The sequence below is a fragment of the Molossus molossus genome, unplaced genomic scaffold, assembly GCF_014108415.1.
Source record: "Molossus molossus isolate mMolMol1 unplaced genomic scaffold, mMolMol1.p scaffold_m16_p_10, whole genome shotgun sequence".
Taxonomy (NCBI): Eukaryota; Metazoa; Chordata; class Mammalia; order Chiroptera; family Molossidae; genus Molossus; species Molossus molossus.
The window spans coordinates 46,775,125-46,791,642 of record NW_023425345.1 but is presented as its reverse complement, the minus strand read 5'-3'; the positions used below and the strand labels follow the sequence as shown (position 1 = coordinate 46,791,642).

The following is a 16,518-nucleotide window of genomic DNA, read 5'->3' as shown; positions in this document are numbered from 1 at the left end:
CCCAGGTTGCAGGTTCGGTCTTCTGTCAGAGGTGTATATGGGAGGCAACTGATCGATGTTTCTCTCTTGTATTGATGATTCTCTCTCTCTTTCTCTCTCCCATCCTCTCTCTCTCAAAAACTAATAAGAACATATTTTAAAAAAGGACTTTATAAAATAAAAATAATTGCTTGTGCAGTCTTTCTTAATTATGGTGATAGTAACTGTAATTAGTGATGTTTAATATAGCCTTAGTAAGACATATATACCAATTGTTATATCATCCTATCGAATGTCCCCAAGTTCTAATTATGTTACCATCTGTGACCGAAGAGTCTGTGCACTGGTCAGCTCTGGGTGACATAATTTACATAGATAGTGATGTGAATGGTACCCCCTGGAGTTACACAAACAGCAGCATATACCACAGTCACAGTAAGTGTACATTGAACATGGATTGATATTAATAACTTAAGAGTAGATATAGTTCTATAGGTTAGTTTGATTTCACAGTGGCCTAGCTTCTTGGTCTGCAAAATGATAGGGCTTTATTCATGAATTAATATCCATTTTCCTAGACATTTTATATCTTAAAATACACATGTAATACATACATACATGCAATATGCTCAATAAATCATTTAAAGATAGATTTTAAAAAATGTGGCCTAGTGGATAGCATTCTGCTTTAAGCTGGTAAATATTTGGGGCTTAGAAATCCAGAGTTATATCTCAGAAAACATAGTGCTATATATACGCACACATGCAAACCCATGAGCACCCAACATACAAAAGCAATGATGCCTTTGACTATGAACATGTAAATGCGATAAAATTAAAGGAGAAATCAATAGCAAAATTGTTATTTCTTTGTTTCCTGCTACCTGCAAGGGTGCCCTTGGTAAACTTGGGTAGTAGGCCTACTCTGCTTTCATTCCTATCTGGACACTTGGCCTCTCAGGGCTCAGTTTTTTCCATTTGCCTTCTGCCTGCCTATGGACCTCATTTTGATAAGCTATCTGGATTTTTCCTTAAAGTGGGTTTGCATTTTTTAAATGTCTCTATGTATTTTATCTTACAATGTGTTTGTTCTGTGTTCTCTCTCATGTCCTTCAAAACAACCTATCTTGTAAACTAGACCTCTTCATGGCTTAAAGTGAATTAATATGACAGCCACCTGTGCTGGGTGCTGGTTATTCTTCCTGGGTACCCCTCTCTCCCAGATCCATTCTCTTTCCTTCTCTTCCCTACTCTGGGCCCCAGGAGCCAGACTTCTGCAGAATGCGTCACCCTGGTCTCCTTGCCAGCTGGCATTGGCTAGGGTTTGCCAATGGGAGGCATAGGCAGGAGACTGGAAGGCAGGAGGAGAGAGAGTTGGCCATGTTTCTTCCCTGCTCCTTCATTGCATCAGCCTGTGTTTCTGGTAGTAGTTGTATGTCTCATGATTACACTCCCCCTAGGCAGCCTCTCCTTTGTACCTGGCTCACAATGGGCTCCAGTGAAACCATGAAGACTTCCCACTTGCCAGAGTGTGGTCCTTCTCCAGCCCTTATGTGTTTCCTCAGTCTTGATCCAGTTGACCCCCCTTAGAAGTTTACTACGTGGTCTCCTGTGCTAGTAGATAACTTAGGAACTTCTCAGTTATAGTGCTTCAGTTTGGCTTTATTGTAGTTAGTTGTGTATGAGCCCGTCTGTCCTATTACATAGTGAGGGCATGAATCAGTCTTATTCATCTTTTTCTTTCAATAAATTATTATTGTTATTATTACTTCCCTCAAACAAAATCTGCATTTCTTTTTGTTTTTAAAAATCAAAGTATAACATATATAAAGTATATAAAATGCACTTATGTTAATAATGTATCATTCGTCTTTGAATCCTAGAACATAGCAGACTACCTACCTATAGTAAGGGCTCAGTACGTTTGTTAAATGTATTAATAGATATTACTTTTACCCCTTCAATTTATTCCTAAGCCCCAGAGCCACCCTAATGGTATTTTCAGGATTCCTTGTAGTATTTTTAGGAATGATTATAGATTTTCTGAATTCGAGACAAAAATAATTCACTTTGGGTTCTCCCTAAGCCAAGCTCACCCTGTTTGTACTCATTGCTTGGAAGGAAATGAAGCAACGGTGATCGCATTTGTTTTTGTGCTTCCTCCCTCTGCCAAGCTCCATTTGGTGCCCTATCGTCCCACGAGTTGCCTATTTGAATCTTTTGAATTAAGAGTTTAGAACAGACGGTCCATCTGCTCTGCGTGGATATTAAATCATCAGAGGACTTTGTATAAGGAGAACTTACCCTTGAGTTTTGACAGTGCTTCCTTTCCCCTCTGCTCTAAGAAAGGCTTGGAGCATCAGGTTTTTCTTCAGCGTACCCTTGGACTTAAACCGGCTGCAGCTATCAAGTCGTGTAATAGGCTTAGACATCTTTTAATGGCAGGTGCTGATTAGGAGTAAGAAAGATTTATGTATTCTCATTATTGTGTAAAATGTGCTACTTTATTAAGTATAATTGAGCACACGCTATGCCAGATCTTGGTATTTTGAGGTTGCTGGATCTCATAAGAAAAAAGCACACTTCAAAATCATGTGTTGGAGTGATATATTTTATAATCACTCATTTTCGTTAAACAGATACACATGCTATTTATTCACATGACTGATAGTATGTAGCTGACAAATCTGTAGTTTTATTTTGAATATTCATGAGTGAGCAAGCTTCAGCCAGTTTTTAAGTAGTATAATTTATGCACATGAGTTGTATTCTTTTCCAGTGCTCTACAAAACTTTAACATCAATTTGCCAGTGATATGTATCATGAAGTGAAATTATTAATAAAAACTGAGTAAGGAGATCAGTTGTAGGATGGCATTTAAAAAATATGCACAGCCCTGGCCAGTGTGGCTCAGCGGTTAGAGTGCGGAGCTTCCCTAAGTACCTGCTTAATATCCCCTACATGGGATGTCGTGCAGCAGGGAAATATGGTGAAACCTCCCTGTAATGGACTGATTCGGGCGAGGGGGTGTTCGTTAAAGCCCGCAGTTTGTTATATAGGTTTTCCAAATGTGTATGTTAAAAAATTGACAAATTAGTTAGTTTACCTGTTTTTACTTATGTAGATACATTTGTGTAATAAAATTACGTATGTATGAGAAGTTTAATTTCACAGGAAAGTTTTCTATATGTATTACTGTAATTTTAAATTTATACTGAATAGGTCTAGAAAATGCATGCACGCACCAGTCACCGCAAGCAAACAAATGCACACGGCTGGGGCGGGGCTTAGCGCACGTGGGAACATTAGTCCCATGTGATAAAACTGCTGCAGAAAGTCACTTCCAAGCAACAACAGAACCAATTACCGCAGGAGATGCGGTGTGATCACGTGCTAATTATTCACCCAACATTGTTTACAAGCGATGACACTGGGATTTAAATATGTAGAGTATAGTTGTAGATACATAATATTTATTTATGTTGACAAAATTATAGTATTTTTCCAACATATGGCCTATTCGCTAAAATTTGTTTAAAATGACAGTGAATTGATAAAAAGTAACCTGTTAAATTAATAATAAGTAAATCTAGGTGAAAAGCATTTTAAAATTAACATGGTGTTAATTTTCACATATGACATACAAACCGGAAATTTTGGCTATTAAATCCTAAATCCATTAAATCGAGGTCCACAATACCGAGGGTTGACTGTAATAGGCTGAGCGCCTGCTCATGGGCACTCCTTTTTCAGTCTCATGCTGACTTGCTGCTGCCTCTTATCCCTTCTCTGCCTTCTTTTACTGTAAACTCAAACAATGTGATAACTTGAGGCTGCATCTATCTTATGTTAGGTTGAATTTAGGTTTATAGTTACTCAAACACCCTGAAAAGGCAGAAGAACATTGAAATACTGAGGCAAAATAATTTGAACACTTCTCAGCTATTTTTCCTAATGAAAAATAAAAAATAAATATATATGTTTTTTTTATTTTTATTTTTATTTTTTTTACAAAGCAATATGCCAATTTCAAGGACGAAGCTACTTTGAAGGAGAAAGAAGCACAGTCTATTCCTCTTCTGGAGTATGTGTTCTCTATGAGTGTGAGGTAAGAAAATATTTCATGAACTTCTCAAAATTCTTTCAGTTATGCAAACACAGCAAATGTCTCTTTACAATCTCATCCTTATAATGCCTTTAAGACATCTAAGAGAAAATTTAATATATTAATTATAGTTCAAATATATGGAAATTCCCAATATTTCTCAAACAGGTAAATGAATGGTTGTAAAATAATTTTACCAATAAATAAAAATCCTTTTTTGTCAAATTAAAGCTTTATGAAGTTATCTTATATTTTCCAAATTCAAATCAGCTCCTTGGCTTGTGTTTTGAAGAAAATGCAGACAAAGGTAGACAGCGTGTTGTCACTTAGGTTTTGACCCATGTGAGAAGTATCACTCAGTCCAATTAAAAACAAAACATAAAAGATTACCTAATAAGAATGAGCTGTTGGTTAGAGATGAGACTGATATTAATCTTAATCCCTTTGGGAGAAACATCTTACAAGATTTGAAGGGGAATTCTTTTTCAAGTTACTGCCTTGGTCTCTTAGAGTATGCTTCTGAAGCAAATGTAAGTTTTTAAACTGATTCTTGATCTGCTGATTGAAAAGCTAAATATATTTCATAACACTTTTCATATTTGCCTTTTATAAACTATAATGTTACATTTTTTTACTATAATGTAGTATTTCAAGCCACATCCTACCTGAAGGAAACTGTCTATATATAAAGTTTTTGCTTTTGGGTTCCATTTCCATTTAATTCTTTAAAATGAAAAATTTTTTTTATCCTCATCCGAGGACATTTTTCCATCTTTTGTTCAGGTAGAGAGGGAGGGAGAGAGAGGAACACAGAGAGAGAAACATCGATGTGAAAGGGACACATCGAGTGGCCACCACCCACACAACTGACCAGGGCCGGGGACAAACTGCAACCGAGGTAAGTGCCCTTAGCGGGAACTGAACCCGGGTCTCTCTGGACCGAAGGCCGATGCTCTAACCGCTGAGCCAAACTGACCAGGGCCAAAAAAATTTTTTTAAATTGATTTTAGAGAGAGAGGAAGGGAGAGGGAGAAAGAGAGAGAGATAGAAACACCAATGAGAGAGAATATTGACTGGCCACCTCCTGCATGCCCCCACTAGGGATTGAGCCCACAATCTGGGCATGTGCCCTGACCAGGAATTGAACCGGCAACCTCTTGGTTCATGGGTCAACACTCAACCACTGAGCCACACTGGCTGGGCTGTTTTTTAACTCTTCATTTTCCTCTTCAAATGCCTCTTGTATATGGGTTTTGGGGATGATTTAGCATGTATGGATTATGTAGAAAATTAAGATAAATGATTTACCATGCGGGCACCACAAATAAGCTGTGAACATTTATATGAGTATTAACTGTTGGGGAAAGGAAAATCCTAAGAACTTGGCAAAGATAACTGAATAAGAAAAGAGGCAGCTACATACTTCATGCATCTTAAACTGGAAGATGTTTGGAATAAGCAAAGAGGAGACTTAACGAGGCAAGACTCTGGCAGACTTGATTTCCAGAACATGAAGTTCTGATTTCTTTATACTCGTCATAAACTATTCTACCCACTCCTTTGGCTTTGACTTGGGTCTCCTATGACGTGGGAGCTGAGGCATAGAGACACCGTTACCATGAATTGCTGAACTGTATTTCAAGGTAGCTGTTTCTCCACCAGCATTCTTTTATCAGTGCTGTTTTTAGTGGAGTAGATCCCATGATAGATTTAAGGGCTGGAAGACTTAGAGGGGGATCTAGTGACTCCAAACTGAGGAAATTGAAGCAGAGGGAAGTTACTTTAAGGAATGCAAAACTTTTGTCAGCTGGTTTCTGATGGTAAAGACTACATTTGAAATACCAGCTCTAACTTTAAAAATCTTGAGGGCGTCTAAATTTTCTCTACCTAATGTGTGTGTGTTTGTGTGTATTCTTATCTTCTGACCAGTGTGTTCCATAGTACTGATCATAGTGGTTTAGAAATTTACTGGGATAGTTGCCTATTTGGTTTTAAAATAGCTATAAAATGTTATAATATTAAATTGGTTTAGTGAGAAATCTCTATAAACAACTCTGGGTGCTTAGTACATATCAGGTGAATGAAAAAATGTTACTTTTATTTACTCAAAAAAAGAGGCACTTTTTTCTTACCCTCTAATGCTGTGCTGTCCAATAGAAATATGACAAGAGCAATAAACATAATTTTTATTAGGCTAAAATTTTATGTATTTAACCCTATATATCCAAAATATTATTTTAACATGTAATCGATATAATATTCTTTTTAAAATTTATATTTATTGTTGAAAGTATTATAGATGTTCCTCCACTTTTTTAATGAAATATTTTCATTCTTTAGTCATATTAAGTCCTCAAATTTTTGTGTGTATTTTACATTTGCAGTGTTCAAGAGCTATATGGAGCTAGTGGCTATTGAATATACTGCACAGGTTGACCAGATTTTCATAAGCTTTTGTAGTTCTTGACTAAATTCTTCACAGTAAAGACCTTCATTGTTTCTTCTCCTTCAGGCCCCTTAGCTTCTGAATTTACACCTTTACATAATTGACAGCTCTCTTATGCTTCCGTTTTCTGGGCTGTCAATTCTGGTCCTTCTTTGTTCCTTCATTGTCAGCTTTGTGGTCTTGAAAATGTGTCCTGGGAGTATAACTTTAATGATAACACAGAAAAACACTGATTCTGGAAGTAATGTTATCAGAATGGATATTGCAGTTAAGTCCAAGGAAGACTAGCATTTGTCTCCACTGTATACATGTCCTGCCACTTTCATGATAAGAGATTATGATAATTTGGAGAAGGTCTTTTTCATACATAAATTGGGAAGAGGGAGATGTTGAAATGAGTACTTCTTCCATAAAAGTTATAGAAATGATAACTAAAAATCTTGGCTATAAGATTTTGCATTCCTTGAAATAACTTTCCTCTGCTTCAGTTTCCTGGACCCCCTCTAAGTCTTCCAGCCCTTAACTGAAGCCTGCAAATTCCAATAGTTATTTTATTCCTTATGTATGGATAAGCATAATATTGCTAATGACCCTGTTCTTAAGAGTTTAGAGATCAATAGTGTAGAAGCCAAATGTTTGCTTTGAGGGCAGCGTTACTACATTTATCAGAAAAGTATTTTGTATTTTGGTTTCTCCTTGAGAAGTGCTACTTTGAGTGCTAGAACTGTAATAATTGTACATTGATTTATTCATTCAGAATAGTTTTTTCTTTTTGAGTGCCAATATGTGCCAGAGAATATGTGAGGCATTCATTCACAAGAGACATGAATCCTGCCCTCAATTCCCAGGATTTTTTGGGGAGATCCTCAATATTCCTTTTCAGACTCACCTGTGAGAATCTCTTTATACCAGTTTAGAAAATTTTGAAATGGGAATGTTTAATGTTGATCTAATTTAAGCTGAATCTTTGCCACAATTGTCATCTGGATGAGCAAATGTATTGTAAAACCAACAGAATTTTTCAGAATTACCCTGAAAAATGGTCATGTTTGGCAAATTGTGGGCGTGGCTGCAGCATCCCATTCAAAGGTTTTCCAGTTGTGATTTAAGGTCATCAATGAGCCTGTGGCCTGTGCAGAGTTCCCAGGATGAAAATTTTAGTTTTAGGTCAGAAGAGCCTTTTCAGATGCTGGATCTGGAACCTTCTTAGTAAGTCCTAATCAAGAAGTCTGAAGCAATTATTTTCTGTTGTCTAACAGGACCAGACCATGAAGCTGGTTGAGAGTTCAGGCTGTCCAGCTTTGGATTGCCCAGAGTCTCAACAGATTACCTTGTCTCATAGCTGTTGCAAAGTTTGTAAAGGTAAGACTTTTTTTGTAAAGAGGATTTATGTGAATGAGTCATCTGAGGAGGCTTTTTCAACTGAAATGAAAGAGAAGATTTTATAAGCAAGTTATTTTCAAAGACTAGTAGTATTTCCCTAAATGCATTTCTGACTTGGCACACAGAAGCTAGTCATGACGTCGTTATTGTGGTTGTCAAATTAAATGCAAGACGCTCTCATGTATTTCTGCTAAGCTGACTCAGTCTCTGTATCTCTTACCTTCCCCCTGTGCCTGGGTCAGAGTCAGCATGACACTGCTGTAGAAATTTACACAATAGTGCTGACTTATTTTATTAGTTTATTTGTTTGCTTGCTTTTCATTTCTCTTCAGTTTGTTCTCATAATTGACAGCATAATTCCCGTTTGTATTACTTCAGGCACCTCTCTTATCATTCCCAATCTCTTCACTCATAGGCTTCTACACCACCAAGGAGAGAGAGGTCATCAGACATGCTTTGCTTGTTTTGTGTTGCCTCTGTTATGCAAGGTCTAGGACTGATACATAGAAGCAATTTTGATTTTTAGTTCAATGCAAGAAAAAATTGAAATTTAGGCTATTCAGACATGGAATGGGACACCCTAGGAGGAAGAGAATTTCCCGTCACTAATGATTCTTATGCCTATAGATTCAAGTATTACACTGAAGAGATGATTATATGGAACTTTTTATGATTCCTACCAATTATGAAATTATATGTGCCTTCCTGTATTATCTTGAAATCATATGCTTGTGAATCAGTCTCCTTCATTGGACTATGCACATTGAGGGCAGGGCTGGGTCTTTGTACTCACCTCTGTATCCCTAATACCTAGTAAGACACCTAGTATGAGCACCTAGTTGGTGCTCATAACTCACACAGTTGATGCTGTATAGCAAACTGCTCTAAATGCGCTACTAACACTTGTTTGAATAATGGCCTTTATGCTGATGCAAAGGAAAGTTTAAAAAAAGGTAAAACAAAAAAAGAAAGAAATCTCATAAAATGTATACCACTTTATTTCCTTTTAATCTAATCTATTAAAAGTAGACATAAGATATCCCTCTCCCATTTTTAGCAGGGTGGTGAAGTGTTTTTCTTTTTAGCTCCTTCTTCTCTCCATTCTGTAATGAGTTTTAAAACCTCAGTTCTGTGAATGGCTCTTTGGGAATTTCATGATGGTTTTAAGACTTGGTTTGCCCTGCAAGGAGCTCTTAGGGTAGCTCTTAGGAATGAAGGAACACTGCCAAAAAGGACTATAATCAAACAGACAAACAAGAAGGGCCATTAGAGATTTTTATTCTCACAGCACCTGACTGGTACCTTGCACAGAGCATGTGTGGGATTTGATATGAATCATGAACACTCATTCCAGTCACTTGATTTGGCAACTGTAGCTAAAGGTAGGTTATAGCTGTGCTTTTCCAGCTTAAATGTGCATACAAATAACATAGGGTTGTTATTAAAATGTAGATCGTGATCTGGTTGGTCTAGTATAGAACTCAAGAATCTGCGTTTGTCATAAGCTCCCAGGTGATGCTGATGCTACTGGTCAGTGGACCACATACGAGCAGTTATCTGTTGCTGCATAACAAAGTGGCCCCAAAGCTCAGTGGCTTAAAACAAACAACCATTTTATTATGTATCACAATATGTTGGTCAGGAATTCAGACCGAGCTTGGCTAGGTCATTCTGTCCACACGGTGTTCACTGGGGTCCCTCAGCTGGAAGCCGGGCTGGGTGGAAGGTTCATGATGGCCTCATTTTGTGCTGCACATCTCAGTAGTGATGACGGGAAGGCTGGGCACAGACAGACTCTTTCCCTCTCCACGTAATCTCCGGACTTCTCCCTGTGGTCTCTCCAGTAGGATAAAAGTCAGACTACTTAAATGTTGGCTCTTGGCTCTTAATGACCAGGTTCAGGACTGACACAGCATCTTCTACCATATTTCATTGGTCAAAGCAGTCATAGGACAGCCCGGGTTCAAGGGAAGGGGAAGTAGACCTCACCACAACAGGAGGAGTGCTAAAATCCTGTGGCCATCTCTAATCCACTGATAGTGCCCAGGAGCTACTCAGAGGTTAGAGAGAGCAGTAGTGTAGATATTAGCCAAGACTGGCTAGAACAAGATTTGGGCAAGAAGCTGAGATAGGCTTTTCAGATGTCAAGAGAAACCCCAATCACAACCATTAATTTTAAAAAGAGTTGTGTTATTACAAAAAACAGTTAGAAAATGGAAAAGATATCTACAAAGATTGTGTTATATTTAATTGTTTATAGTTTTATTTATTGATTTAGTCCTCACTTGAGGACATTTTTGCATTCATCTTTTAGATAGAGTGAGAGGGAGAGAGGGGGGAAAGAGAGAGAGAGAGAGAGAAACATCGATGCGAGAGAGACACATTGACTGGCTGCCACCCACACGACCCCAACCGGGGCCGGGGAAAAACTGCAACCAAGGTACGTACCTTTAGCGGAAACCAAACCCAGGTCTCTCTGGACCGCAGGCCGATGCTCTAACCGCTGCACTAAACCGGCCAGGGCAAATTGTTTATAGTTTTAAAAATTAATGTGTTTACACAGCACACTCAAAATACAATGACAAAATATTATGTGACCTACACCCCCACCACCTGAGATTCCTATATAATAGATAAGAAATGGAGTCTTGGTATCACCATTTAAAAACCCAAAACTCTGATAATTTTTTTTACACAGCCAGAATGAAGAACCTTGGCTTAGATAATACTAGAACTGAAATTGGACAAGTTGTCCCTACTTGAAACATTTTAGCACCATTTGTAATAAAGATTGCTTCCATTTCTGACTTAGAATATATAACCAAATGAGTTCATCTGGCTTTTTCTGACTTTAAAAAAAAGGACAAGTTCTCTAGGCTTACATTTTGAGTCAACTCCTACACTTATGTTATGACAAATTCATTTGTAATAAAATTGGCCTCCTGTTAGTTTCCAGTCCTTTCTGCCTAGTGCTAAAGATGCTGTGCTCAAACCTGAAAAAGTAAGTTGTTGCACAAGAGTTAGTACGTATCCCCTGAGGCAGAGCAGGGGACGAAAGTGTTGACCTCTCTACTGGAGGCTCGGCCTCTGGAACAAGGCTCCAAATAAATCTCTAGGCACCAACTCAAATCCAGCCAAGGCTATTTTCTAGACACTGTGCAGTGGCTGTCTTCTGTAGCGGCATCTCAGCAGCAGTGTGATGGAATGTTCTTTTCACTTTCAAGGAAGCTTATAATGAAACAACACAACAGAGACTCAATGATACCATGAAGACTCGGACTTAAAGTGATACAGTTTTCATATCTGCAGCCCTTCCCATTCTCCTTCCCCTCCCTTGGCAGCTCCTTTCTCTACACACACCACCACCAAGTGCTATTTACTGGACGCCCTGCTTCAAATTAGCATGTACTTCATTGTGCCTTGTCCTTATAAGCAGTAGGGGCATCAACATGCAGAAGGCTGAGGAAGTGGGGATTGTTCTCCCCCAACTTCTGGATAATTCATTTTCCCACATTATTCAATTACACCTTTAGGATTCTTATTATCTCTATATTACTAATGACATTATTTGGTTAATTTTTTATATCTGCTGTTAGTCAACTCATTTTTTAAAACTTTAGTTTAATTCCTAAGTAATGGTATCTATGAAACAATGGGCTTATTTGTTATTAGATTCATGCATTTCTTATGTACATTAAAATAAATCCATTGCTATTACTACTTAAAAAAAAAGTTCATCCAACAGAGAACAGACTGATGGTTGCCAGAGGGGAGAGGGGTTGGGGGACTGGATGAAAAAGGTGAAGCAATTAAGAAGTACAAATTGGTAGTTACAATGTAGCCATGGGATGTAAAGTACACACAGGAAATATAGTCAATAAGATCGCAGTAACTGTGCAGTACCAGGTGGGTACTGGAAATATCGGGAAAAGATTTTATAAAGTATATTATTTTCTAACCACGATGCTGTATACCTGAAAGGAATAAAAAAATATTGAAAGCAAACTGTAATTGAAAAATAAAAGTTAAGTTAAAAAACTATTCATTCATGCACATGAATCACACTTTGGGAAAAATCAGGATTACCTATTTTCTTGCAAACAATACCTAAATAAATTAGTATTCTTTGAAGCGTAAGAGACTGAACACCTAACTGAGCTGACTCAGGTAAAAAATGGAACATAAGCCCCCAGAAAGCTGCTTGAATCTGATCTCAAATCCTGCCCCTTTGCCTAGTGCATCTCTCGTCTGTCTCCTCTGAGGTGGCTTTCTCTCAGGCTCATTGTGTTCTTGTGCAGACCCCTGACATTCTTAGCCACACATCAGTATGATACTTAATTAGGCTGAAGACGAGTTCAATATTCTCATGAGTTGAACCAAAGACCAGAATTGAGTTTCATTTGTCTATATTAACCTGAACTAGATCATAGGCCCAGACCTGAAGACATGGCTGTTGCCAGGCCTGTGGAATGCCTTATCCGGGGCAGTTGAGTCTGTTTCCTTATAAGCACATGGGCTGACATTGGGGTTGAATGTTCATCCAAAGCATGACTAGGTTGGTTTTACTTTCCTAAAAGGAGGAATGGAGGCTTGTAGGCAATACCATCAGATGTTCGCCTCAAAATTAGTGGGTTCTTTTTCTCCTGATTATCAAGTATAACCTTTATGTATATTGTTCTTGTAATCTTTTATATTCACCCTCCCCTACTTATCCAGTTACATAGAAATGCATACTAATATTTCATAAAGCTACATTTAATAAAGGACATAGAACTTTATTTTAAAAGCTCACAAAAGGAATAGAAAACTTGGTGTCTCTGAAGTTAAAATCCAAAGGAAAAAATGAAAGAAAGGCTAGATTGTATTAGATTATTGATCTATCCATCTATAACTGATATTTGAATTTTCTTCTGTGACAGGTATCTCAACAGATTTGGTTTGTGGCTTATTAGTAATATTCAAATTGCTTTAATTATTAACAAATATTATATATAACAAATATTTATGCTTTTACACAGATGATCTCATTTAAACCTTACATTTTTGCAAGGTAGACATTATGCTAATTTTACAGGTGAGAAAAATTGGAGGTTTAGGAATGTTAATGAATTTATACAGCTAACTGACACAGCCAGTAAGTGGCAGAGATAAAATGTGAATTCAGGTCTTCCTAATCCACAGCCAAGCACATATGAGTAGAAATGCAACTATGAAGGTAATACGATCATTGCCAACCTATTCTCTGATTTTTGAAGTTATTCCCTATAGATTAGAAACAACCCACTTTTTAATTGAGTCTGGATTTTCTACTTGTCAGTAATTAGCCTTTTGACCCCGGCATTTTGTCTCTAAGCAGTAAAACAACCAATAGATTCAGTGAATGTATTTGTTGAGAGAATGAGTCAAAATAGCTATCTGACATTATTTAGATTAAACTCGAATTTTACTGGAGAATTTCTCAGTTTTCAAGTCTCTGGATTAATTAAAAAACAACCACCATCTGATAAAAATGAAAGCACTCCCTAATTAAACCTAACAGTGAAAGTAAAATTACACTATAATCCTATAGCTGGAATATTCTTGTAGCAGTTAGACCCTGCATGGTGAGCATGGCCCAATATTTGATGCTGGGATGAGGGGTCTCCCCATTACGTAGGCAGAACAGGAAGTAGACTGCAGTACAGGTGGCATGTGGCATAGATTGGGCAGAGTCTGAAATATGGGAGAAGAGGAAATGCAACAAAGTGAAAACTTGAAAGATTATTTTGAAAAAATATAAACAAATGAGAGAAAAATAACAACGCATCCGGGACAGTACCTATTTTTAGTCCCAGACCTCTAAAAGTTGTTTGAAACATTACAGGTAAAATCAAAGAAGAGTTTAGCACTGTGTTGGAACACGGTCTCTTAATTCTCTGTGTTTCTTAAGGAGTGGGTCAGTTTTTGTTTTTGTTTGTAGTAACTTTGCTGTAATTTAGAATAAATATAAAGTTATTTTTTGGAGCCTTTTTATTTTAGATTGATGATGTGCGGAGATACCAGGATAGAGAATAAAGATGCCTTTTTAGTTGCAAGTGTCCCCCCGCAGGCATTGTAAGAAGGCAGTGGAACACATTTTAAGAAATATGGTTTTAATTTAACTATTTAAAGAAGAAGGAAGTAAAAAGACCCTACAAAAAATGTTTTCCTCTTAAACATGAACTTTGTACTTCTAAACGTTCAGTTTTAATCATGAGAGTTAATATTGTGAAGAATCTTGTCAAGAGAAAATGTCAAGTGATTTAAATGCTGTTATTCTCTATATTTAGTAGTCTCTACTTATCCATGGTTTCAGTTACCTGTGGTCAACAGCAGTCCAACAACATGAAATGGAAAATTTCAGAGATAAGCAATTCATACGTTTTAAATTGCACACCATTCTTTGTAGCATGATGAAATCTCGGTCATCCTGCTCCATCCTGCCTGGGACGAGAATTGGCCCTTTGCACGGCACCTCCACGCCGCACGCACCACCCGCCTGCTGGCCTCTTAGGAGCCAGCTAGGTTATCAGATCAACTGACCTGGTATCTCAGTGCTTGTGTTCCAGTAACCCTTATTTTACTCAGTAATGGTCCCCAAACCATTCACATAACTTTTATTACAGTATATGTTATAATTATTCCATTTTATTATTGTCGTGCTTAATCTCACACTGTGTCTTATTTTTAAATTAAACTTTATCGTAGGTGTGTATATATAAGAAAAGGACAAATGGTATATAGAGTTTGGTGAGGGGTCTTAGAACATATTGCTCTCCTGCCCTGGCTGGTTTGGTTCAGTGGTTAGAGCGTCGGCCCATGGACCAAAGAGTCACGGGTTCGATTCCAGTCAAGGTCAGGTACCTCGGTTGTGGTTAGGTCCCTGGCCCTGGTTGGGGTTGTGTGGGAGTCAACCAGTAGATGTGTCTCTCTCACATCAATTGTTCTCTCTCTCCCCTCTCTCTCTCGCTCTTTCTCTCAAAATAAATAAATAAATAACTATTAAAAAAAAAAAAAAGAACATATCTCTCTCCTTAGGATAAGGGGGGACTACTGTATTTTCTTGGTCTTCTTTAGGGATATGTTTTAATTCTGGGTGATATTCAGAGTAGCAGTATGAACACCAACCAGTCAGAATGGACAGCAACCACTTTGTGGTACCAGATATACTTGTCGGTCGTGACATAGCTTAATCCCTCCTTTTATTGAATCACAGGATTCTATGGTAATGGGATTACAGGTGAGATGGGCCACTTTAGAGCTTCATGATTTGCGTAGGTAAAAGTCTTTTCTTGACTACAGGCAGGTGAGTTTATTCAAGCTATGTGAAATATAGTCTTCTAGTCTTCTTTTATACACGGACTGAAGTGGTAATTCATTAAACAACATAAAACTAGACAGATAACATGCATCAGGCAATTTGAAAATTGCTTGAATGATGTATAATCATGTAATTTTCATTAAATATGGATTCCAGTATTCAAGCCTTTTATTTCACAACCTCAGATGATCTTTGAACAAGGGATTCACATAAGAAAAAGAGATTCTCAGAAATTACACGTGATTGGTGTCAGTGTTTATAAAATATTCCATTTTTCTTTCCTCTCATAAGGACTGTGGAATCTGTGAAATCTTTGTAATATATAAAAATTTTCTTCTTCTTTCAAGTGGATATACTTTGCCTTGAAGATTTCCAGAGAAAATTAGATTGAAGTGATGTAATTTTCATTTTTAAACATGTTTTCAATTTTTAAAAAAGGATACTGGGCTGTCTGTTTCATTTCTTAAATACACCATGTGCACATTTCATTGGGCTTGGCTTTTGTTACCCGTAGTTATTAATAATGTTCCACCACTAGTTCTCAGATCACTTTCTCACTGTATTATCTTATACATTATAAATCTACATTTTGGACTCCAAGAATCTTTGTTTTTGATTATTGGACTGTTATTAGAATATTAGGGACTAGATAGCATTTATAAAGTCAGAAACAAGATGTAGATTTTATTGAAGTAGGGATTAATTGAGTTTACACGTAAAGAAAAACTTTTTAGTAAACACAACATGTGGTTCTGTAAACACTGGATAAAGATATCAATTTTAAAAATCATTTAGGGAAAAATTGCTTCTAAATCAAAGGAAGATATTAAGTAGACAAGGTTTATTTGCTTTGTCATGGTTCATTTACCTTAATAAGTTCCCTTTTTTCTTGTAGGTTATGACTTTTGTTCTGAAAGGCATAACTGCATGGAGAATTCTGTCTGCAGAAATCTGAATGACAGGGCCGTTTGTAGCTGTCGAGATGGTTTTAGGTCTCTTCGAGAGGACAATGCCTACTGTGAAGGTAATCCTTGTAATGATGTGTAGCTCAGCTGTATGAATTTCCTAGGATTACTGCTTGTAAAATTTATTAATTTCCCAGGTTGTCAAGTTGATGGGCCCATTAAAAGTGGTGAATTTAATTTGAAGCATATTAATCAGCTAAAAATAATTATCTTTCAAATTAAAGTTTTTCAGCTATCTGCTATATGTCAGACTAATAAGTTAATATGGCTGGGTTCTTAAATTAGAACAATACTCCCACTG

The 16,518-nt window shown here is 37.2% G+C and overlaps 1 protein-coding gene across 1 annotated transcript in view; it reads left to right on the top strand.

Annotated features, from left to right (window-relative positions):
* NELL2 (neural EGFL like 2) overlaps positions 1–16,518 on the top strand; it is a 329,161-nt gene that overhangs the window by 136,957 nt on the left and 175,686 nt on the right. Inside the window, exons 10-12 of the mRNA XM_036251838.1 lie at positions 3,996–4,087; positions 7,790–7,892; positions 16,148–16,276. Of these exons, the coding sequence (XP_036107731.1) occupies positions 3,996–4,087; positions 7,790–7,892; positions 16,148–16,276 (324 nt within the window). The remainder of the gene's footprint in view (positions 1–3,995; positions 4,088–7,789; positions 7,893–16,147; positions 16,277–16,518) is intronic.